The following is a 24831-nucleotide window of genomic DNA, read 5'->3' as shown; positions in this document are numbered from 1 at the left end:
CCGATCAGGCCTCAACTCCGAGACCTTCTCGGCGCCGAGGTGTTCTTAGCCATTACACTCCTTTGATTCTCTCTCGACCTCTATGCCCTCCGACCCGAATCTATCTTATATGGACCCCCAATTCGACATTAGGCCCGCGACGAAACACATGAGCTTAGAAGCCAAGATCACCTCAACACCCTAGAGTTCGACTCATGTAAACCCTAAAGGGATTAGGATTAGATTGCTATAAATAGAAGGATGAGCCAAACCCTAGAGGTACGAGAAACATACCATACTTTCTATATTAGACCGCTTTGATACTGACAGCATTGGAGTCCGTGTGGTAAAAACCACACCGATCTTAGGATTGTTTCTGTTTTGCAGAGCTCATCAATCCCGTTTATTCTAAAAGATTGGTCTAAATTTGGCGGAATCACATGAGATCAAATTTCTGCATAAAAAAGAAGTATTGTTAAATTTAGGCTCAACGATGTGACTTCTATAGCTTATATTTTGGCTATAGTAATCATTTTGAAAATTATTTTTCACAAATAGTTTGTGTTTTCATATTTTACATATTTAGATTTCGATATTTAAATTTTTTATTAATACCAATGTTACCTCATTTATTGCTTTTATATTTAATAAGATGTGTGATTTATTTAAATATTTAGATTTTATTTTTAATTAAATTTTCCAAATTTAAATTTTTCATATTAAATATGATGAACATTAAATCTCTCGGGCCCCAACTAATTTATTTGCCTAATTTTCTTCTTTCAATAATATATATGAATCATTACATTTTTTTATAACAAAAACAAATCCTCTTATATTTTTCTCTAATGAAAATAAACATTCAAATTCTTTCCTATGTAAAAAAAAAATAAAAAAATCTTCAATTTGAAATTATAAGTTGGAAAATTTAATCGAGATTATTTTTTCCGACATATATATTTTTTTCTTGGCATCTTTTCTTTTTTGTTTTTTTGGGTCTTATTTTTAATAGTATGATAAATATATAGGGATATTCCCAAGGATGACCTAAATTTGGAGGCGTGACTGAGATATATCTGTTTTTAAAAAACTTGTTATTCTAACCTTGGTGATATGGTCCTATTGCAACAAATTACTTCCTATGTCCATCACTAATTTTTTTTAGTTATAGCGATAACTGTAACGGTAGTAATAGTGATAGAGGTAGCAATAATGATAGTTTATATTAGCAACATACTTCCAATTTACTCTCAACAATTTGAAAATCGTTAGCACTAGCGATAACGATAACGATAGCAGTAGCATAATAGCGGTAATGGTAGCAATAATAACGATATCAATAGCATAATAATGATAACGGTAGTGTTAGCGATAGTTTATAACTTTCAATTTTTTTTCGTTGATTCCTTATTTTTCTCTTTCAATTTTTTTCATTCTTTATTTCTCTTTCAATTCTATCTTTATCTTTATCTTTATATTTATCTCTACCGCTACTTATATCTATACTCGTATCTCTACATCTACTTAAGTCTATATCTTACTTTTCTCTTTTAACTTTTTTTCCAACTCCAAGTAAGAGGTAGAGATATGGGTCGAAGTAGAGGTAGAGATAGGGGTAGAGGTACAAGGAAAAAATAAAAACAAATAATTAAGAAAACGTGAGAGAGAAGCGGAAAGTGGGTATTTTGAGTTGGGAAAAAAATAAATTTTGATTTAAAACCAAAGGAAAAAAAATTAATTAAAGTGAACAAATAAAAATGAAATAAAATTACAAGCAAAAGAGTTACATTATTACTTGGAGAAATTTGAGAAATTCAAGTTAGAAAAAATTGAACTCAATAGGAAAAAAAACAGTTAATAAATAAAAATGGAATAAAATTCACCGAACAAAAATAGCCAGAAAATTTGGAGGTTCTAAAATGGCTAAAATAATTAACTCAATAGAAAACAAGAAGGAACAAAAAAAAAAGATAAATTAGAGGGAAAGGGTAAAATGTAATTTCACAACCAAAAAGTTAGAATAACAAATTTTTTTAAAAAGTAGGTATGTCTCACTAACAAGGTCAATAGTAGGTTGTTTAGCTAGCGCAATTTTCTCAAACGTATACTTCTCCAAAACGAGAAAGTTTAAGAATAATGTAATTTAAAAAACTAATTACAGAAATAATGTATATTTAAAATAAATAACAAAATAAATGTAGTATTAATAAAAAATTACAAAATTAAGTTATACATTTAAACTATTGACAAAAATAGGTTAAATCGCATATAATGGATGCGATTTAGGTGCCAACATGACATTGATGAGGTGAACGTCGAAGAATGACTCAGCAAGGAAATCGCGTACATTGTACGCGACTTTCCATTTATACAAGTCGCGTACATTGTACGCAATTTCTATTTATGGAAAGTCGCATACAATGAACGCGATTTTCATTTAAAATATTTATATATTTATTTATTTAGTCTTTTATTTATTTTACGAATAAAATATTTTATTTTATTAATATTTTATTTATTTTCTATTTTCTATTTTCTATATAGTTTTTATTTATTTTACCTATAAAATATAATTTACTTTATTATAAGTAAAAGCATACATTCGTCTAGAACATATTTTTTCAATAAATCTTAGATCGTACTAAACATTACAATAATTTATATAAAAAGAATCACATGTATGTAACGGCATCAGACAATTGAAAATAACAACGAGTTACAAAAGAGAAAATGAAATTAAAAAAAAAGTAAAAAGAGAACATTAAATTAAAAAAAAAAGGTTAAAAGAGAAATTGAAGAAAAAAAGTTAAAAAAACGTTGGAAGAGTAAAAATTGAAAATAAAAAGAAGTTAGTAGCGAAAATGAAATAAAAAAACGGTTAAAAGATAAATTGGAATAGAAAAATGTAAAAAACGTGGAGTAGAAGTACAAATTGGAAAAAAAAAGAATTAAAAGAGAAAACGAAATAGAAAAGATTAAAAGAGAAATTGATTGAAAAAAAATTTAAAAAAAAAGTAAAAAGAAAAATGAAATAAATAAATAAAAACGTTAAAAGGGAAATGAAAAAAAAAAATTAAAACAAAAGTCAAAAGAGAAAACGAAATAGAAAATGTTAAAAGAGAAATTGAAAGGAAAAAAACTTAAAAGAAAGTAAAAAGAGAAATGAAATAAATAAAAACGTTAAAAGAGAGATTGAAAAAAATAAGGCCAAACTGCCATAACTGGGATTCGAACCCATGAACAGAAGGTTAAAAATTACCTTTATGACCAATGCTGCAAAATTCCTAACATTAAATTAAATGACAAAATAGTATATATACTATATAGAACTCGCAGCAACTGCATGCAGCCAATGACTGCGATTTTGTGACTGCGACTTTCACAAAATCGCAGCCATGAAACGCGATTTACCTGAAATCGCATCCAATGGCTGCGATTTCACTACCCTACTTTTGAAAATACTTTCAAATCTACATTATTTGTGTCATTTGTTTTTTAAAAAATATTATTTTTTAAAAAAATCCTCTCCAAAATTTCTTTCCATATTTTAATTATTTTCTTTCCCTAGTGTATTTTTTTCGATGTGAATAATATGATAAACATATACTCATCCAAAATTTTATATAATATATACTTTTATTAATATACTAAACTATTAGATTATATAATATATTCTAATGACCATTATATAATATATTTTTTATTTTAATTTTAGAATATAAATATGATAAACATATATTTTTCATTCTTAAATATTAATCTAGTAAGTTATATAATATATACTTTTTTATTGAACTTATGATAATAATATAATAATATACCCCCCAACATGTTACATATACCAACATATACTCCATATACCTAAAAATATGCGTCAAAAGTGAGCATAGTTCATCGGTAATTGACATATATCTCCAACCAAGAGGTTGTGAGTTTAATCCTCCACCCCACAGGTTATACTAAAAAAAAATATATATACCTAAAAATATGCCTAAGATGTACTTTCTTTTTGAAAAAAAAAACTAGGTCCAACAAATCTGGGTTGGATCGAGTAAGGGTTAGCACCAGAAGTTGCCCGAGGGAGAAATTGATGCAGATGTAAGTTTGGGTTGCTGCGAGCACAAGTGCTCCTCTACTAGGGTTGCAAGTCTAGCGTGTAGGAGGTCTGACATCTCGAGTCTGGGCTCGTCGGAGGAGCACCTTCGTGTCCTCACCACCAGATCGTTGAAGATCTCATCGCCGAAGTTGGTAGCCGTCGATAGATCTCGTGGACGTTAGAGTTTGCCCTCAGGTCATCGATTTGAGATAAAGGGTTCATGTTTCAGAGCGGCAATATGATGTGATTAAGATTGCATTTTCATTATCTATACTCTTTGTCACTTTGAGATGCCTACAACCGACAAAGCAGAAGACGACATGTTAAAAGAGACAACGACGATTATTATTTCAGCATTTCAAAAAAAGATGAGATAAGGCACATCTTGTCCTGCATAAAAAATGCCACATGTTTTTAGTTTTGTTGTAGTACTATACTTTGTACTTTTCCTTTTTACATCTGTTTTTTTCTTTAGTAAAAATGTTCTTTACTTTTTTAATTTGTAAGCATGTAATAATGGAATTTGTTAAATGAGCCAAATGGATTATAAGCCAAGGCCTTCTCCCATCCACCATTTCATCATTTTAGATATAGTGCAACACAATAAAATTGTGATTGAAATCCCTTTTGAAGAGATGTAACCAAGCAAGAAAGCATTTTAAATAAAATTACTTTTATTAGTATAGTTTTAAGAAAAAAAATTTTTTAAAAAAAGTTTTTAAACTAGTAGCGATGCCAAATTGAATCAACTATTCATAAGAAAATGATTCTTAACCAATCTATTAAAAGTGGTTATCATTATTCTTATTATTATTATTTTTTATAAGAAACATCAAAGCACTTATATAAATGAAGAAGCATAGAAACAAAAAGCAGCTTAGGGGCGGGGAAGAGAAAACCCCCTCCCAAAAGCTAGTGAAGGATAGCTCTCCAATCTCGAAGTAACGATGAGAGATTATAATTACAAAAGAATTTTCTATGCCTATAGCACCACCAAGATGAGTGAAATTGAATTTTATTACAAAAGTTTTCAAAAGTAGACGACTTATCCTCAAAGATTCTGTTGTTTCTTTCCATCCAAATATTCCATAAAAGAGCTCTAGCGGCACAGTTCCACAAAATCTTTGCTTTCCTCTTTAGGTGCCACCCTTCCAGAGCTTCATGAAGCCACCCATCTATCTTTTTGGGCAAACAGAAGGAAAGACCAAAGATTTGGAACAAAAAGGACCACCCTTGCTGAGCAAACCGGCAGTGAATAAAAATGTGATCCATAGACTCCTCATTTTGTTTACACAGAACACACATAGAAGGAGAAAGAGTCCAGTTTGGACATCTTTTCTATAGCCTCTCTGTTGTATTAACAGCCTTGTTTGCTAAGGTCCAGAGGAAGACTTTTACTTTCTTTGGAATTGAGTATTTCTATAGAAGGGAGATTAAGGGCGGGTTCAGAGTAAGAGCATCTTCACACATGATATTTAGGACCGACTTAACTGTAAAACCTCTGGAAGAATCAAGAGACCAAACCACCTTGTCAATCCCTTCTCCCAGTCGAATAACATCCAATTTGCTCATAAGAACAACCCAGCTGTCAATCTCTCTGTCAAGAAGACTCCTTCTTATGCCAAGGTCCCATACAAGTGGTTCATCATTCCAGCCATCAGAAACTGTAGCCTCCTTCTTTATCGACACAGCAAAAATATCCGGGAACTCTTGAGCAAGCGTGGAATTCCCTGTCCACCTATCCAACCAAAAGCGAACTCTGTTACCATGATTAACTTTAAAAGAGAGAAACTTGAGGAAAATGATGCTGTGTTTTGCTATTTCAAACCAAGGTTTGCCAATTGCTCTTCCTTTGGGCTTTTTGGTCAGCCACCCGTGGGGTTCAGTCCCATAAAGACTTTCTATCACTCTTCTCCAAAGGGCTTCTTCCTCCTGTGTAAACCTGCAAAGCCATTTCAGAAGCAAAGCATTGTTTCGAATGTGGAAAGCCCCAATTCCAAGCTGATTTCCCTAGTTCATAAGGGTAAAAAGAAGCTAAATGTGTGCTGTTTTCTAACGTTTTAAACTCGGAAACCGTGATTTAAGCTTGGTATAGTATCCAAAACCTTTCATTTTAAGTTATCTTGGGTTATACATGCACATAGGACGTTTTTACATCATTTAGAGTTATTTCTAACAAAAATTACACTTTTGTGCAGAAAAATATCGAGCTAGGCGCCTGACGCCTTTCCCAATCCCGAGATTGCCCTTAATGTAAAACGCACGTTTTGGTATGATTTGAAGCCTTCCAAAGCTCTGCCACGTGTCTTCCATACATTAAAGGTTGCCAATTCAACAACTACCCAACCAAAAGGTGTTTGAAATGGATGGCTCTCCACAAAGCTCTTAATCTCCTAACCACCTTGAAGTCCCTATAAATTCAACAATTCATTCTCTTCATTCATCATCCCGGAGTGATCATTTCAGCTTTAGACATTTACTTCTCAGCTTGTTTTCGTTTTCCCTTTAAGTTTTTGAGTTGTTATTGTTTTAACCTTACTTATTTCAAGTTTTCCCTTTATTTTCCAGCTTATTATTCTTCAATTGTAAGTTTTAGTCTTGTTTAATTAAAATTCCAGCAAGTTCTTTGTTACTCTTATCTCTCTCATTCTCATTACGAAGTTGTAATCACACAACCTTGTGGAATTGACTGAGTATTGCTCCCCAATCTTGAAAGAGAACGGGTTACGGTCATTCGGGTTACAACTTCATAATTTCCAGCTTGTTTTAATTCTACTCATCCTTTGATTATGTCGTCTACTTCCATGAACATTAAATTTTGTTTTTCCTTTATCATCATGAGCTAAATTTATTTTTCCCAAGCCTAGGTATGATAGTTAGTTAAAGTTTTTTTTTAAAATCCAACGAGGCAAAATGTGTTTTTCTCCTATTTTATCACTTAAAGTTGTTTCCATAAGTTGGAACTTGATTTGACCAATTAATGTTTTAACCAAACATCAATACTGAAAGAGTTGATACGTTTTCACAACTTTACTGATTTAACTTTAGAGAGGAATACTTTAGACATAAAGATTTCGCTCGGGTAGCCTAGACATAGGACCTCCACCTAAGGTTACGGTTGGTTTTTACTAAATTAAGTTCTTTTTTCTAATAGACATATTAGGAATGGACTTAAACCTTCAAAATCACTTAAACATAAGAAGATGGCGAAGTAAAACCGAAGAAAATTTATGAGAGCCGCCTGGCGCCTAGTTGGAAAAAGTTTGTGTATTGTTAGCTAATTTGAAGTAACTGGGCTGGGTTTATTGCATTGAGTTTTTAAATATCAAAACCAACATTATCCTTATTATTTGTCACTCCAAATTCAATTACAAAGTCTCCGATCATTAATATTTCCTATAAAAAGACTTCATTTGTCCCTGAGGATCGATACTCGGAATACTCGTTCCATTTTTACTACTTGTGAAAGGTGTACACTTGTGCTCTCATTTATTTTGAATTAAAAAAAAAACCCAAACAAGTTTTTGGCGCCGTTGCCGGGGACCATTTGTTTTAGTCTTTTATTAATTTTTGTGATCAGTTTTTGTGATTGTCATTTCTGTTCTCAAACATGTTGATTTATATCCAACCACGAAGGTCATTGATTAGTGCATGAGCACAGATTCATTTCTATTGCCATTTGATCCTGAAATTGAGAGAACCTGTGTAGGTTGAGAAAAGAACAGAGACTCAGAAAACAGAGAGAAAAGCAAAAAAAAGAAAATCCTGTAGATCCACCAATTGTTAATGGAAATATGGCAGGTCAACAACAAAACAATGAGTTCAATCATATTTTGATGGCAGATAATAGAGACGTAGCCATGCGAGAATATGCTGCCACAGCATTCCAGAATTTGGATTCTGTCATCCTAAATCCCATTCTAGAAGCCGCCAACTTTGAATTGAAGCCGCTTATGTTACAAATGCTTCAGACATTAGGACAGTTCGGGGGGCGTGAACACGAAGATCCTCATGATCATCTCAAAAATTTTCTTCAAATAGCTGGTGCATTTAGATTTCCAAATATAACTGATGATGCATTAAGGTTAACTCTTTTCCCATTTTCTCTTAAGGATCAGGCAAGAAAATGGCTCAACTCGTTCCCACCAGGATCAATTACAACATGGGATTCGCTAGTAGAAAAGTCCCTTACAAAGTATTTCCCTCCTACTCGCCATGCAGACATCAGGGAAGAGATTGTCACCTTTAGACAATATGACCGTGAACCAGTGCATGAGGCATGAGAAAGATTCAAAGAATTGCTGCGAAAGTGTCCGAACCATGAATTACCAGCATGTATCCAAATCGAGCACTTCTTCCGAGGTTTGGACCACCCCACTAAGATGATGCTCAACAACGCCGCAAATGGAGCTTTCACGAAGAAGACCTTCAACGAAATAGTTGACATTTTGGAGGACCTAGCATCCCACAATGAGCTATGGTGTTCTCAAAGGTCAAAACCTGCCCCTAAGAAGCAAGATCAAGCGGGTGTATTGGCGTTGGACATAGCAACTTCAATGCAAAAGGAAATGGTGACGATGAACCAAATGCTCAAGGAGTTGGCCCTAGAAAGGAAGAGTGCACCAATTGCACCCGTGCAACCAGAATATGCTTCTCCTGTTTGCCAAATTAATGAAATTGTTTGTTCTTATTGTAGTGATAACCATGTTTATGAGAATTGTCCGCATAATCCAGCTTCTGTTTATTATGTAGGTCACGGGAACAATCGGAACTTCAACCCCTATTCAAACACGTACAATCCGGGGTTGAGACATCATCCCAACTTTTCCTGGGGAGGTCAAGGAAGTTCCAGTGGAGCGACCCAAGGGCAGAACCAGCAGTATAAGCAGTCCTATGTCCCTCCTACTTTTTCAAGCAATCAACAGATGCCACCACCACCACAACAGTATAATCAGAACCAAAGAACCCCATCGCAGCCAGCTCATAATAACAATACTAGTCTTGAGAACATGTTTAAGGAGTACATGGCGCGCAATGATGCATTGATGCAATCCCAGAATGCCACAATCCAAACTCAAGCAGCGGCAATGAGAAACCTAGAAGTTCAAATGGGACAACTTGCCAATGATTTGAAGGCGAGACCACAAGGCTCTTTTCCTGGGCATACTGAAGTTCCGAAAAGAGATGGAATAGAGCAATGCAAGGCGGTAACTTTGAGAAGTGGATTGTCTTATGAAGGACCAAAGATGCCGGTTGAGGTAGAGAAACCTTCCACATCAATTCAAAATTCTCCTAGTGAAGCAGAGAAAGAAAAAACCACCTCGGGTGAGGGGGAGTCACCTGGCGCCTCTTCACAAGAAAATTCATCTTTTGTCCCGATCCCTCCTTTCCCTCAAAGATTAGCCAAGAAAAACCAAGAAACTCAGTTTAGAAAGTTTTTAGACATCCTCAAGCAACTCCACATAAACATTCCTTTAGTTGATGCCTTAAAACAAATGCCAAATTATGCTAAGTTCCTGAAGGATATTGTGTCTAGAAAAAAGAAGTTAGGTGAACATGAGATGGTAGCTATGACTAAGTGTAGTAGTGAAGCTGTAGGTAGCCCTTTGCCCATAAAATGTAAAGATCCCAGCAGTTTCACCATCCCTTGTTCTATTGGAGGAAAGAATTTAGGTAGAGCTTTATGCGATCTAGGTGCTAGCATTAACCTAATGCCCCTATCTGTTTTCAAAGAATTAGGCATAGGAGAAGCTAGACCTACTACAGTTACCCTCCAATTAGCAGATAGATCCATTAAGAAGCCTGAAGGAAAAATAGAAGATGTTCTAGTTCAGGTAGATAAGTTTATCTTCCCTACAGACTTCATCATCTTAGACTGTGAGGCCGATTTGGATGTACCTATCATCTTAGGTAGACCCTTCCTAGCTACAGGAGATACAGTATTTAATGTTCGAAAAGGAGAAATAACAATGAAGGTTAATAATGAGGAGGTGAAATTTAATGTGTTGGATGCAATGAAACTTCCAGGAGATTTAGAAGAATGTTCAGCTATTAGTACTTCAAATCATGTTTCGCTTGATGAGTTTTATGATCTTTTAGTTACAAGAATTGAGGAAGAACTAGAGGCTGCAGAAACTGATTGTCCAGAAGTAGTTGAAGAGATGCATCCACCAGAGGAAAAAGAGGATATAAAGCCAGAAGTGTGCAAAACATTGCAACCATCCATTGTGGAACCACCCACTTTGGAACAAAAGCCTTTACTTTCTCACTTGAAATACGCTTATCTTGGACTTAATGAAACTTTGCCTGTAATTATTTCTTCCAGTTTAACTACTGAAAATGAGCTTTCATTGTTACAGGTATTGGCAAAATACAAGAAGGCCATTGGTTGGACCATTGCAGACATTCAAGGGATAAGCCCTGCATTCTGCATGCATAAGATCCTATTGGAAGAAGGTGCCAGCAACTCAATAGAGAATCAGAGATGTCTGAATCCAAAAATGAAAGAGGTTGTTCGAAAAGAGATCTTGAAATGGTTAGACGCCGGAGTCATCTACCCTATATCAGATAGTAGCTGGGTGAGCCCAGTACAATGCGTACCTAAGAAGGGCGGGATGACAGTGGTGGTAAACGAGGAGAATGAACTTATATCAACCCGGACTGTGAGCGGGTGGAGAGTTTGCATCGACTATCGCAAACTAAACAAGGTAATGAAAAAAGATCATTTTCCACTCCTGTTTGTTGATCAAATGTTGGATCGTCTTGTAGGTAAAGAGTTTTACTACTTCTTAGACGGATATTCGGGATATAACCAGATTACCATCGCTCCGGAGGATCAGGAGAAGACGACGTTCACTTGTCCGTATGGGACATTTGCCTTTAGGCGTATGCCTTTCGGTCTATGCAATGCATCGGCGACATTTCAAAGGTGTATGATGGCCATTTTTTCGGATATGGTAGAAAATATTCTTGAGGTTTTTATGGATGACTTTTCAGTTTTTGGAAATTCTTTTGATAATTGCCTATTGAATTTAGAAAATGTTTTACAAAGATGCGAGCAAACAAATCTTGTTTTAAATTGGGAGAAGTGTCATTTTATGGTACGAGAAGGGATAGTTTTAGGCCATAAGATTTCGAAAAATGGGATTGAGGTGGATCGTGCTAAGATTGATGTTATTTCAAAATTACCACCTCCCACAAATGTTAAAGGAATAAGAAGTTTTTTAGGCCATGGGGGTTTCTATAGGCGTTTTATAAAAGATTTTGCAAAGATTTCAAAACCCCTTTGTCAACTTTTGGAAAATGAGAGACCATTCGTATTTGATAATGCTTGCATGACAGCTTTTGAAACTTTAAAAACTGCTTTGAGCTCGGCTCCAATAATTATAGAACCTAACAGGGAGTTACCCTTTGAACTTATGTGCGATGCTAGTGATTATGCTTTAGGGGTCATGTTAGGTCAAAGAAGGAATAAGTTTTTACATCCAGTATATTATGCCAGTAAGACTTTAACGGGGGCACAACTAAACTACACCACTACTGAAAAAGAATTGTTAGCAGTTGTGTTTGCTTTTGATAAGTTTAGGTCTTACTTGATAGGGACAAAAGTAATTGTTATACTGATCATTCTGATCTAAAGTATTTATTTGCAAAGAAGGATGCAAAACCACGTTTGATACGATGGTTTTTCCTACTTCAAGAGTTTGATATAGAAGTAAGAGACCGTAAAGGAACAAAGAACCAAGTAGCCGACCACTTGTCTAGGCTCGAGTCCCCACTTCAGGAAGGTCAAGCAGAGATTCGAGAACAATTCGTTGATGAGCAATTACTTCGCATTGAAAATGTCCCTTGGTATGCTGACATTGCAAATTACTTGGTAAGTCGTATTATTCCTCATGAATTCAGTCGGCAGCAGGTAAAAAAGTTTCTTCATGATGTGAGATATTATAGGTGGGATGAGCATTTTTTGTATAAACTTGGTCCTGACGGAATCCTTCGCAGGTGTGTAGCGGAGGAAGAGCAAAAAGCAATTTTGGAGGCTTGTCATATGTCTCCATATGGAGGGCATTTCGCTGGACAAAAGACCGCAGCGAAGGTATTACAAAGCGGGTTCTTCTGGCCCACTCTATTCCGTGATGCACATAGCTTCGCTCAGGTTTGTGATAAGTGTCAGAGGACAGGTAATATTTCTAAACTTAATGAGATGCCTTTGAACCCTATTATGGAAGTTGAAATTTTTGATGTATGGGGTATTGATTTCATGGTTCTGTTTCCTCCTTCGTATGGTAAGAATTCTATTTTATTAGCTGTTGATTATGTGTCCAAGTGGATAGAAGCTGTTGCTACCTCTACGAATGATGCTAGGGTAGTTGTTCTATTTTTACAAAAGCATATCTTCACTCATTATGGAACCCCTCGATGTTTGATAAGTGATGAGGGGACTCATTTTTTGAATAGAGCGATAAGAAGTTTGTTGTCTAAGTATAAAGTCCGTCACAGGATAGCCACAGCTTATCATCCCCAATCCAATGGGTTAGCTGAGGTGTCTAATAGAGAAATCAAATCTATTTTGGAAAAAAACTGTCAATTTAAATAGAAAAGATTGGTCTTTAAAACTGGACGATTCTCTATGGGCATATAGAACAGCATACAAGACTCCTCTCGGCATGTCCCCATATAGGTTGATTTTTGGTAAAGCTTGCCATTTACCATTAGAGTTAGAATATAAAGCTTTTTGGGCGACAAAAAGACTAAACTTTGATTTATTTTCTGCAGGAGAATCAAGGAAGCTCCAACTGATGGAACTTGAGGAGCATAGGAATTTTTCTTACGAAAATGCAAAGATTTTTAAAGAAAAAACTAAGCAATGGCATGATAAGAGGCTTAGGCCTAAAGCTTTTCAAGTAGGAGACTTAGTTTTACTTTTCAACTCTCGTTTAAAATTATTTCCGAGAAAACTAAAGTCCAGGTGGTCTGGACCATTTAAAATTTCAGAAATTTTCCCTCACGGTGCCATTGAACTCGAAGATTTTAAAGGTAACATTTTTAAAGTTAATGGCCAATGTGTTAAAAAATATTTTGGAGAAGAAATAGATAGAGGGAAGACCTCTATCCAACTTTCAGGAAGTTAAGAGTTTGAAAAAAAAAAAAAAATTTCTCTTCCTTGTTTAATTGAAAATTTCTTTTGAAGGGTTTTGTGTAAATTAGTTAGGAGTAGTTTTACTTATTTTCTTTTCGAATTTCACTTATTTTTAATTGTAGTTAGGTTGTTAGGCTGAGATTAAGGTGTTGAAAAATTACTTGGGCGAAATTTTAGAAAATTCAGAATTTTTTTTAGGCTAGGCGCCTGGCGCCTCGGCCCGATCCAAAAATTCGAAAAATTGTGATTTTAATTTTGGGAGTTAGTTTTGACTTGGAATAAAGAAGGGTGCAATCCTTTTTCATTTTTAATCAAATTTAGGAGGTTTTAAAATAGAGAGTATATGTGTTTTGAGCTTTATTAAAAGATTAAAAAAAAGGTGTGATTTTGTGTTGTTTGAATCTTTGTTGGTCTGTTTTTCCAAATGAGTTTTTGTTTAATTAATCTAAAGTCTTAAACCCTCATCTTTTTCAAAGAAAAAAGAAAAATAAAGGAGATGGGACACATCATCTACTTTGAGACGTGGCCGTTTGATCCATGAGGCCGGTTCTTCATTCGAGGGAAGTTTTATTCTTGTTCTTATGCTTGTTATATTATTTTTGAATTTAGTTGCATGTTTAGGTTTTGGCAGAATATTATTGTGAGCTTTTCTGGTTGTTTCTGAGTTTCGTTATGAAAATATGACCATTTAATTTCTTCTTGTTTCGATCATGATCTCGTTCTTGGCCTTAGTGAAGTATATTTCTTAAACAAAGTATGCTACAAATTTAATCTCATTTAGCATATTGGTGTGCCTTTTCTTATTTTTCATGTCGATGATGATTCTTAAGGATTAGATGAACTTTGTTTTCTTTTTGTCCTAAAAAGCCATGAGTCATTTGTGACCGAGTTCTTTTACATAACATGATTTCTTTGCTTTTCTTCTTTTTGAAACTTAAACTTTTTCAATGTTTTATGAAGTCCTTGTCCTCTTTCATTTTGATTTTTTCATTGCCACTTCAAAAATCTTTTCCCAGTGAGGACACTGTCTCTCTTAAGTTTGGGAGGGACAGTCTTTTGCTTTTAGAAAGAAAATGTTGTTTTTTTTTTCATGAAAGAACATGCTATTATTTTGCGAAAAAGAGTCACTAGAAAGAAAATGCATATAAAAAGAGTCTTTGCAAGAAAAAGAAAAAGAGTTGAAAAAACGTCGAAAAAAAAACAAGTTTGCAAATAAAAGAGTCCTCTTTGCTTGTGAGAAAATAAGAGTGGGGAAAAGATTTCAAAAGTGTGAGAGAAAAAGAAGAGAGGTAAGAAAAAAGAGTGGCAAGAAAATGTCTTTATTTTTATCACTGTAGACACTCGTTGTAGCTTAGGTCGAGTGGCGTAAGCAGCTTCGAGGGTAGCAATTGGGTCTAGTGTAACATCGTGCAACTCACCGTAGATATGTTATGACCGGTTGTTACTTGAAAGGCCTCTACAAAGCTGTGGAGGAAATCCCCACAGAGGCTAGTAGTCATTCGTTCAGTGTTAAAATTTAAGTGAAAAAGGAAGCGTGCAAATTCTAGAGCGTTGTCAAAAAGTTTTCATGTTTTGAAAAAGGAAAGGATTTTAAGAAACTTTTTATTGTTTTGAACTTTGTTGGCTTATGGTAATTTGGCTTTTGAAGATAGGAAGACGATGAGGTTTTGATGATCTTTCCTGAGACACCATATGAAAAGCAAGTCTAGTCTATTCTTATGTTCGATGTTGCTTATGATTGTTGCATGTGATTATAGAGATATAAATTGTTAAGTTTGCTTGGGGACAAGCAAAGAGCCAAGATTGGGGGTGTGATTTCCCTTGTTCATAAGGGTAAAAAGAAGCTAAATGTGTTCTGTTTTCTAACGTTTTAAACTCGGAAACCGTGATTTAAGCTTGGTATAGTATCCAAAACCTTTCATTTTAAGTTATCTTGGGTTATACATGAACATAGGACGTTTTTACATCATTTAGAGTTGATTTCTAACAAAAATTACACTTTTGTGCAGAAAAATATCGAGCTAGGCGCCTGGCGCCTTCCCCAATCCCGAGATTGCCCTTAATGTAAAACGCACGTTTTGGTGAGATTTGAAGCCTTCCAAAGCTCTGCCACGTGTCTTCCATACATTAAAGGTTGCCAATTCAACAACTACCCAACCAAAAGGTGTTTGAAATGGATGGCTCTCCACAAAGCTCTCAACCTCCTAACCACCTTGAAGTCCCTATAAATTCAACAATTCATTCTCTTCATTCATCATCCCGGAGTGATCATTTCAGCTTTAGACATTTACTTCTCAACTCGTTTTCGTTTTCCCTTTAAGTTTTTGAGTTGTTATTGTTTTAACCTTACTTATTTCAAGTTTTCCCTTTATTTTCCAGCTTATTATTCTTCAATTGTAAGTTTTAGTCTTGTTTAATTAAAATTCCAGCAAGTTCTTTATTACTCTTATCTCTCTCATTCTCATTACGAAGTTGTAATCACACAACCTTGTGGAATTGACTGAGTATTGCTCCCCAATCTTGAAAGAGAACGGGTTACGGTCATTCGGGTTACAACTTCATAATTTCCAGCTTGTTTTAATTCTACTCATCCTTTGATTATGTCGTCTACTTCCATGAATATTAAATTTTGTTTTTCCTTTATCATCATGAGCTAAATCTATTTTTCCCAAGCCTAGTTATGGATAGTTAGTTAAAGTTTTTTTTAAAATCCAACGAGGCAAAATGTGTTTTTCTCTTATTTTATCACTTAAAGTTGTTTCCATAAGTTGGAACTTGATTTTGCCAATTAATGTTTTAACCAAACATCAATACTGAAAGGGTTGATACGTTTTCACAACTTTACTGATAAACTTTAGAGAGGAATACTTTAGACATAAAGATTTCGCTCGGGTAGCCTAGACATAGGACCTCGAGCTAAGGTTACGGTTGGTTCTTACTAAATTAAGTTCTTTTTTCTAATAGACATATTAGGAATGGACTTAAACCTTCAAAATCACTTAGACATAAAATGATGACGAAGTAAAACCGAAGAAAATTTATGAGAGCCGCCTGGTGCCTAGTTGGAAAAAGTTTGTGTATTGTTAGCTAATTTGAAGTAACTGGGCTGGGTTTATTGCATTGAGTTTTTAAATATTAAAACCAACATTATCCTTATTATTTGTCACCCCAAATTCAATTACAAAGTCTCCGATCATTAACATTTCCTATAAAAAGACTTCATTTGTCCCTGAGGATCGATACTCGGAATACTCGTTCCGTTTTTACTACTTGTGACGGGTGTTCACTTACGCTCTCATTTATTTTGAATTAAAAAAAAAAACCCAAACACAAGCCCACCCTTTTTCAAGGGCAAAGAAGTGGTGTCCCAATTTACGAAATTCCTGTGGGGGAGAAAATTGCCTCCATTCCAGAAAAAGTCTCTGACCAACTTGTCAAGCTCTTTGGCAACCCCTACGGGGGCTTTAAGTAGGGAAAAGTAATAAATGGGCGTACTATTCAACACCGATTGAGCTAAAGTTAATCTTCCTCCTTTGGAGAGAACAATCTTCTGCCATTTTCCAAGCTTCAGTTTCATCTTCTCAACCACTGGTGGCCAAAGAGCTGCAGCTTTGAAGTTACCCCCGATAGGTAAACCAAGGTAAGAGAAGGGAAGATCTTCCACTCTACACCCCAATCTCGCAGCTTTATGATTTAATTTATCAACCCTGACATTTATGCCTATAAGGGAAGTCTTGTTCAGGTTTAAAGAGAGGCCAGAAGCTTTTAAAAACTAGTTAATCACAACCCACCATTTCAGCAGAAAGCCATTCTCGTCTGGACATAACAAAATGGTGTCATCGGCATATTGCAAGTGAGAAATCATAACCTTCTAAAAACTAAGGATAGAGACACCAGAGAGACATACACGAGAAACGAGAGAAGAAATAAATTCTCAAATTTATTGATCAAAGATGAGGAATAGAGGCACTATTTATAGGTTACAAGAGGAAACAAAATCTACGAATAACCTCCTAACTTCCCTAACAAAAAAGGAGATTTATTTGCTAAATTTAAACACAAAATCTAAACAACTTTAAAACAACTTCTAACTAAGTCCACATAATCTTAACTTCTAACTAATTCAACACTCCCCCTCAAGCTGGACTATACAGATTGAACAGTTTCAGCTCGATCAACAACCTTTCAAATACGGGTCTCAAGAGTCCTTTTGTTAGGATATCTGCAACTTGATCTGATGATGAGACATACATCAGATTTATAATTTTCTCTTCAATCTTCTCCTTGATAAAATGCCTGTCAACCTCAACTGTTTAGTACGATCATGATGCACTGGATTGTGTGCAATAGCAATTGCAGCCTTGTTGTCACAATAGACTTCCATTGAACTATCAAACCTGATCTTGAGTTCTTGGAGGAGGAGTTTCAGCCACATTATCTCACAAATACCATGAGATAATGCCCTGAATTCAGCCTCAACACTACTTCTTGCAACAACTGATTGTTTCTTACTCCTCCATGTAACAAGATTACCCCATACGAAGGTACAATATCCTGTCGTAGATCTCCTATCTTGAATAGAACCTACCCAATCAGCATCTGTAAACACCTTAATCTTTCTGTCATCATCCTTTCCGAAAAATAATCCAAGCCCTGGAGTTCCTTTAAGATATCTAAGAATATGATACACGACTTCCATGTGTTCTTCAGTAGGAGCATGCATGTATTGACTTACAACACTCACTGCAAATGCAATATCCGGCCTAGTGTGGGATAAATAGATTAATCTTCCAACAAGACGCTGATATCTCCCTTTATCAACGGGTACCCCATCTAGGCTCTCTCCCAACTTATGATTGGGACTTATTGGAATATCATATGGTTTACATCCAAGCATTCCGGTTTCCTTCAAGAGGTCTAGTACATATTTTCTTTGACACACAGATATACCAGTTCTGCTCCTAGCAACTTCCATCCCTAGAAAATACCGAAGTGTTCCCAGGTCCTTTATTTCGAACTCCTTTCCAAGTGCCTGTTTTAGTCTCTCTATTTCTTCATGATGGTCACCTGTGACAATAATATCATCGACATAAACAATGAGGATGGTGATCTTACCTTGAGAGTGCCTATATAACATTGTATGGTCAGTTTGAGCTTGGGTATATCCTTGTTTACAAACAGCCTTTGAAAATCGCCCGAACCATGCACGTGGGGAATGTTTTAAACCACAGAGAGATTTCTTCAGCTTCACACCTTTCCATCATACTGATCAATGTCAAATCCAGGAGGAAGGTCTATGTACACCTCTTCTTCCAAATCTCCATTGAGGAATGCATTCTTGATATCCAGTTGTTGTAGTTTCCAATCCAGATTTGCAGCAAGAGACAAGAGGACACGAATTGTGTTTAATTTTGCAACGGGTGCAAATGTCTCCTGATAGTCTACCCCAAAAGTCTGAGAGTATCCTTTGGCCACCAATCTTGCTTTATACCTTTCAATGGACCCATCAGCCTTATATTTGACAGTAAAGATCCATCGGCATCCTACCGTTGGTTTATCCTGAGGACGATCAACTACTGTCCACGTATCATTAAGCTTCAAAGCCTTCATTTCATCATCTACCGCATTTTTCCACTGTGGATTGCTCATAGCCTCTTGAATGGATTTTGGTACCTCATTGGCTTCCAGATTGAGAGCCAAGGTCTGAACTGCTGAAGATAAATGACTATAACCAATACATCGAGCAATTGGATGTTTCGTACACGATCTCACACCCTTCCTAAGTGCAATAGGAAGATCAAGATCATTAGTATTGTTTTGAGGCACAAGGGTAGATTGTTCAGTACCTAAGGACGAGATGGATTCATGACTTTGCTGTTGAGGCTGTGGTGGCTCTACTCCTCTTTGAACCGTTTGTCGCCGAGAATAAACAAGAGTCTCAGGTTGCTTGTCACTTCAATTTGGGTTGACTTGATCATCTTCATTATTACAGGAAATAATAGGAACTGACTCTTCTATCTGAGTAATTGGGACGATCGGGATAGGTATTTTTGGCTGAGGTGACTCGGTATTTAGACCATCAATCTCAGGTATTTTTGACTGAGGGGACTCAATTCTGGTATTTAGATCGTCAATCTCCCAAAAATTTCCATCAAGACTACTTGTAATAGGCTCAGTCTCCCCCTGAGGGGAATTTAGGGAGAAAAAAGATTGAGACTCAAAAAATGTGACATCCATGGTAGTGTAAAATTTATTGATGAATGAACAATAGCATTTATAGCCTTTTTGAGTAGGAGAGTAACCAAGGAAGACACACTTTCTGGCTTTTGGCTCCAATTTGTGACGGTCATGATCATAAACATAAGTGAATGCAGTACATCCAAATATTTTGAGGGGAATTGTGAGGACATATCAGATTTGCGGATAGATAGTGAGTAAGATTTCTAGTGGAGTGTTAAATTTCAGAACACGAGAGGGCATCCGATTAATGAGATAACAAACAGTAAGGACAACATCACCCCAAAAACAGTTAGGAACAGAATTGGTGAACATGAGAGCACGAGCAGTTTCTAAAACATGCCTATTTTTCCTTTCAGCTATACCATTTTGTTGGGGGGTAATGACACAGGAACTTTGATGAATGATTCCATTTTGAGACAGGAAAGTTCCCAATATTTGATTAAAATATTCTGTCCCCTTATCTGTGCGAAGAATTTTGATTCTCGTATTAAATTGATTATGAATGAGAGAATGAAACTGTTGAAAGATTGATGCAGTTTCTGATTTTTCTTTAAGTAAATAGACCCATCAAACCCTATTGTGGTCATCAGTGAAGGTAAGGAACCAACGTTTACCGGACATAGTTTTGATGCGAGACGGCCCCCATAAATCACTATGAATCATTGTGAATGGACTGGATGGTATATACTCAACAGAAGGATAAGATGTACGAGAGTGTTTTGCAAGTTGACACACTTCGCAAGTAAAAAGGTCATCTTTATGAAAAAGTGAAGGGTACAAATGTTTAAGATACTGAAAACTCGGGTGCCCTAAACAGCGATGTAAAAGTAGAATTTGTTGTTCCCTAGAATTCGACTCACTACCAACCTGGAGAACTTGTTTATTTCTTAGACTTGGTCCTCTGAAGTAGTAGAGCCCTTCAAAGCCATCAGCATTGCCAATCGTCGTTCCCGTTATCAAGTCCTGAAACAAACACTTAGAGTCAGTGAACAGGGCTTGACACTTTAAATCATGAGTCAACTTCTGAACAGAAATTAGATTGCAACATAATTTAGGCACATGGAGCACTGAGTGCAATGTAATGTTTGGGCTAAGAATAACAGAACCAAAGCCCTTAATAATGGCTGATGACCCATCTGCAAGCTTGACATGTGTCTGAATCGGGTTGGGTGAGTACATGGTAAACATATCATGAAAAGCGGTCATATGATCAGTTGCACCCGAATCTAAGATCCACCGATCGGAATGCTGCTGACTTGTTAAAGCTGCACTAAAAATACCTCGTTGTGCCACAAAACTTGACGAAGGAGTAGACTCAACCGGCGGTGTTAAGAGGCGATAGAGCTGTTCAAGTTGTGCCTTCGAAAATGGAGGGAGAGAGATGGCCAAATCTTGGGAGTTTGACACACTAGGGCCCACTTGATAGCCGGAGGAGCTGGTTCGAGAAGATGGAGTATTTGTAGGTGGAGGTGGCCGATAATCCCCTGATAAATTCTTCCGTTGTGGACGACCATGGAGTTCCCAACACCGATCTTTTGTATGGTTTGTGTGCTTACAATGATCACACCATAGGTTGTTCCGACGAGTAGATCGGGATGAAGGTGGTGGTGGACCTCGTGCCGCCAGAGCTGATGATTCCAGTGAGAGGGACAGAGGTTTTGTGTGTGTATCACCCATCATCACACGTTTACGGCTTGACTCCCAGCGAACTTCTGCGAAGATTTCGTCAATGGCTGGGATTGGCTTTGTGGCAAGTAAGCGCCCACGCACATCATCTAATTCCGGACGAAGACCTGCAAGAAAATCATAAATTCGTTCCTTCTCGACGTGTTTGCGGAAGCGTTCAACATCCTTCGAGTTCTCCCATTCGAGATTGAGACATAAATCAAGTTCAGCCCACAACCTACGTAATGAGCTGTAGTATTGGGTGACATCGGATTCACCTTGTCGTAAGGAACGTGCCTTATTGCGTAATTCAAACAATTGAGCCGAGTTATCAAAATCAGAAAAAGCCATAGTGAGCGCATTCCAAAGATCCTTTGCTGTTGAGTAGAAGATGAAGGATTCTTTAATGTCCTCCTCCATCGAGTTAATGAGCCATGCCATGACCATTGAGTTTTGTGCATCCCACATGGAAAAAGAAGGGTCAGCTTCATCTGGTTATGCTATCGTGCCATTGATGTACCTGAGTCGACTGCGGCCACGAATAACTAGGAGGGCCGATCGAGACCATTGCAGAAAATTTTTTCCGTTGAGTTTTGGAGAGGTAATTTGGAGCGAAGTGTTTTCAGAGATAGAGATGTGAGGTATCGTGGATGTGCTTTTAGGGAGAGAAATTGAGGTCGTATTCGATCCGTCGGAACTCTCATCCTTGCGCACATCAGTCATCATGGCTGTTTTAACCATTCTGGTGTCAATCTAAACCTAGCTCTGATACCATAAAAACTAAGGATAGAGACACCAGAGAGACATACACGAGAAAAGAGAGAAGAAATAAATTCTCCAATTGATTGATCAAAGATGAGGAATAGAGGCACTATTTATAGGTTACAAGAGGAAACAAAATCTAGGAATAACCTCCTAACTTCCCTAACAAAAAAGGAGATTTATTTGCTAAATTTAAACACAAAATCTAAACAACTTTAAAACAACTTCTAACTAAGTCCACATAATCTTAACTTCTAACTAATTCAACACTTTTTTTTCCCCTACTTCATACGTTTTTCACAACAAAGATGAACCAGCCTGATAAAAGAGTCACCCACTAGAGTGAAAAGGAAAGGAGAAAGGGGATCTCCTTGTCTTAAACCTCTTGTCGCCTTAATTTTGCCCATTGGCCTACCATTAATAATAATCGAGAAATTTGCTGAGGATAAGCAACCCCTAATCCACATTCTCCAACGCTAACCAAAGCCTTTTTTCTCCAACACCGCGTCAATAAAATCCCAATCTACCTTGTCATAAGCTTTCTCATAGTCAAGTTTGAGAAGAAAGTCTGATTTGTTTGAAGACCGGCAATCACCCACCGCCTCAGCAGCAACTAAGATGACATCCAAAATCTGCCTTCCTTCCACAAAGGCTGTTTGGACGTCTGCTATAATGGAAGGAAGGACCTTTTTTGAGTCTGTCGACCAGGACTTTTGCAATGATCTTGTACAAGGAAGAAATCAGACTTATAGGACGATAATCACTTACTCTGTTCGCTTGCAATTTCTTTGGAATTAAACACACATAAGTCTCATTAGTGCGCGCGTTAATGATGCCATTCCTAAAAAACTCTTGGAACACCTTAAGCAAATCCGACTTTAAAATGTTCCAAGCTTTTTTATAGAATTCTGTTGTCATTCCATTTGGACCCGGGGACTTCAAGTTTCCCAAATTCTTAACTGCCCTATATATTTCTTCCTCTGTGAAGGGAGATTCAAGCCAACATTGCCAATGCGAACTTAGGAGGGACCACTCTAAATCTTCAAAAATGAATCTCTGGTCTTCTGCCCTGGAGTACAACCTTGAAAAGAAATCAAGGATTTCCTTTTCAATTTCCATCTCTGAGGAAAGAATTTGTCCATTACTATCAACTAGAGAGCGAATGGCAGCTTTATTTCTCTTTCCTGACACCCATTTGTGGAAGAAATGGGAGTTTTCATCGCCATGCTTTAGCCACTGAAGTTTGCATTTTTGGGCCCAAGATTGCTGCTCCTTTAAGGTTAAGTCCAGAAGATTAGCTTTAAGTGAGAGCCTCAAGGTAGAACGGGAGGGGTCTAAAGTCCCCATTTCCTCCTCTTTGTCTATCTCATCAATCTGATCAAGAAAACTTTTCTTAGAAAGAGCCACATTCCCAAATTCTTCTTTGTTCTATTGTATAAGAAACTTCTTCAAGCCTCTCAGCTTTTCCATAAAGGCAAACCCTGGCCAGCCATTTGAAGGCAAAGAAGCCCACCAGCCTTCTACTTTTTCCATAAAATTAGGGTGGTCGAGCTACATGCTCTCAAACCGAAAGGGAGAAGGACCCCATTTTTGAAGACCTAAATTTAGTTGAAGAGGGTAATGGTCCAAGTGGAACGCGTTTGTCTGTACAAGGTTGACTCTTTAAAATGCTAAGACCATCTTTGGGTAAGGAAGAATCTTTCAATTCTGGTTCCAGTTGGAATTTCTCTAAAGTCTGACCAAGTGAAGGAGTCATTCTTCAAAGGAACTTCTTCCAAATTGCTGTCCTCTACAAATTCATTGAAGTCTCTCATACTTCTAGTAACTCTGCCCCCTCTCGATTTTTCTATTGGACTTCTAACAACATTAAAATCACTTCCAACACACCAATCTTCATTGCATAAGCCAGCTAAGTCCCGCAGCTCTTGCCAAAAAAGATCTCTCCCCACATTAGAGGAAGGGCCATATACCCCAGAAATCCAACCTTGGAACCCGTCTATAAATCCAAATAGAATCGAGACTGAAAAATTACCCACAATAGAGTCTTCTACAACAATGCTATTCTCATTCCACATCACTAAAATACCACCCGAAGAACCTTAAGCATCAAGAGAGATGCATCCAACGTATATAGAGCTCCAAATGGATTTTATAAGCTTTCTATCTACTGAAGCTAATTTAGTTTCCTGCAATAACACAACGTCAGGGCTAACCGAATTCAAGAAATCCTTGATGAGCACTCTTTTGGAGGGGGCGCAGATCCCTCTAACATTCCAAGAGATAATCTTCATAAAGTAACCGTCTTCCCTCAACTAAGCTACTGGTTTCCTTCTCTACTTCCTTTTCCCAAGTTCTGAGAAGATTACAAAGTTCTCTAGATTCCTTCTTTTTTGCTGCGCTACCCGCTTTAGAAGGAATGGCCATGATGCACAAATTATGTTTTTGAAGATAGAAGACCATTTTCCGGGTGAAAGAGAAATTATTTGTCGAGTCTTCATCATCCTCTTCATCTGAATAAAGCTCCATTTCTTGGTTTTGAGCCTCCTGACCGTCCTACCTCAAAACAGGCATATTTCCATTTTCAATTGGGGTTTGAACCTTCTCTGTTTCTTTATCTTTCTCTAGTTCCTGAAAAACGTTAAAAAACTTAGAGGGAGGGGGGTCATCTTCCTAAGATAAGGGATCCTAGAGCTTTTGCACAATCTCCAAATCAAGACTATGATGCTCACTATCGATACTAGAAAAGGAGAAGTCAGACATCATCTCACATTCTTTTTCTTTTCCTTTTCTGCTTTTTCCGGTGGAATTGGGGGCAATTTTGATATTTGTATTCATAGTGGAGCAAACTTTCCCTTTCTTCTGAAAAAGTCTCATCTGGTTGCTTTTTGAAAAGGAAACAGACTTTCCTTTTTTGTTTTGATCCGTGACAGAGTTGTCAATTTGAACAGGG

The 24831-nt window shown here is 36.6% G+C and overlaps 2 protein-coding genes across 2 annotated transcripts; one reads left to right on the top strand and one right to left on the bottom strand.

Moving 5' to 3' along the window:
- Positions 1-3738: 3738 nt before the first annotated feature.
- LOC148208264 (uncharacterized) lies at positions 3739-23012 on the bottom strand. The gene is made up of 2 exons (XM_088120266.1): positions 20322-23012; positions 3739-4369 (listed from the first exon to the last, which is right to left on the bottom strand). The coding sequence occupies exons 1-2, from the start codon at positions 21585-21587 to the stop codon at positions 4340-4342; spliced, it is 1296 nt and encodes a 431-aa protein (XP_087976392.1). The 5' UTR covers positions 21588-23012; the 3' UTR covers positions 3739-4339.
- Positions 4380-12211, top strand: LOC148208265 (uncharacterized). Its single transcript, XM_088119649.1, has 4 exons — positions 4380-5453; positions 5555-11528; positions 11675-11990; positions 12077-12211. Exons 2-4 carry the CDS (start codon positions 8458-8460, stop codon positions 12209-12211), a joined length of 3522 nt encoding a protein of 1173 aa, XP_087975775.1. The 5' UTR covers positions 4380-5453; positions 5555-8457.
- Positions 23013-24831: the final 1819 nt, after the last annotated feature.

This window comes from Momordica charantia, assembly GCF_013281855.1.
Source record: "Momordica charantia cultivar OHB3-1 chromosome 11 unlocalized genomic scaffold, Mcharantia_2.0 BLBB01000011.1, whole genome shotgun sequence".
In the NCBI taxonomy this organism is placed as follows: domain Eukaryota; kingdom Viridiplantae; phylum Streptophyta; class Magnoliopsida; order Cucurbitales; family Cucurbitaceae; genus Momordica; species Momordica charantia.
This window is presented reverse-complemented; position numbering and strand designations above follow the sequence as displayed.

What these genes read in the sequence shown, in the direction of transcription:
- LOC148208264 (XM_088120266.1), bottom strand. Translation starts at nt 21,587, where the DNA reads ATGTGGGATGCACAAAACTCAATGGTCATGGCATGGCTCATTAACTCG. An exon ending in GAAATAAACAAGTTCTCCAG is followed by an intron (nt 4,370 to 20,321) that starts GTTGGTAGTGAG and finishes TGTCGGTTGTAG; the next exon opens with GCATCTCAAAGTGACAAAGA.
- LOC148208265 (XM_088119649.1), top strand. Translation starts at nt 8,458, where the DNA reads ATGATGCTCAACAACGCCGCAAATGGAGCTTTCACGAAGAAGACCTTC. An exon ending in GATTATGCTTTAGGGGTCAT is followed by an intron (nt 11,529 to 11,674) that starts GTTAGGTCAAAG and finishes CTTACTTGATAG; the next exon opens with GGACAAAAGTAATTGTTATA. An exon ending in ATGAATTCAGTCGGCAGCAG is followed by an intron (nt 11,991 to 12,076) that starts GTAAAAAAGTTT and finishes AATCCTTCGCAG; the next exon opens with GTGTGTAGCGGAGGAAGAGC.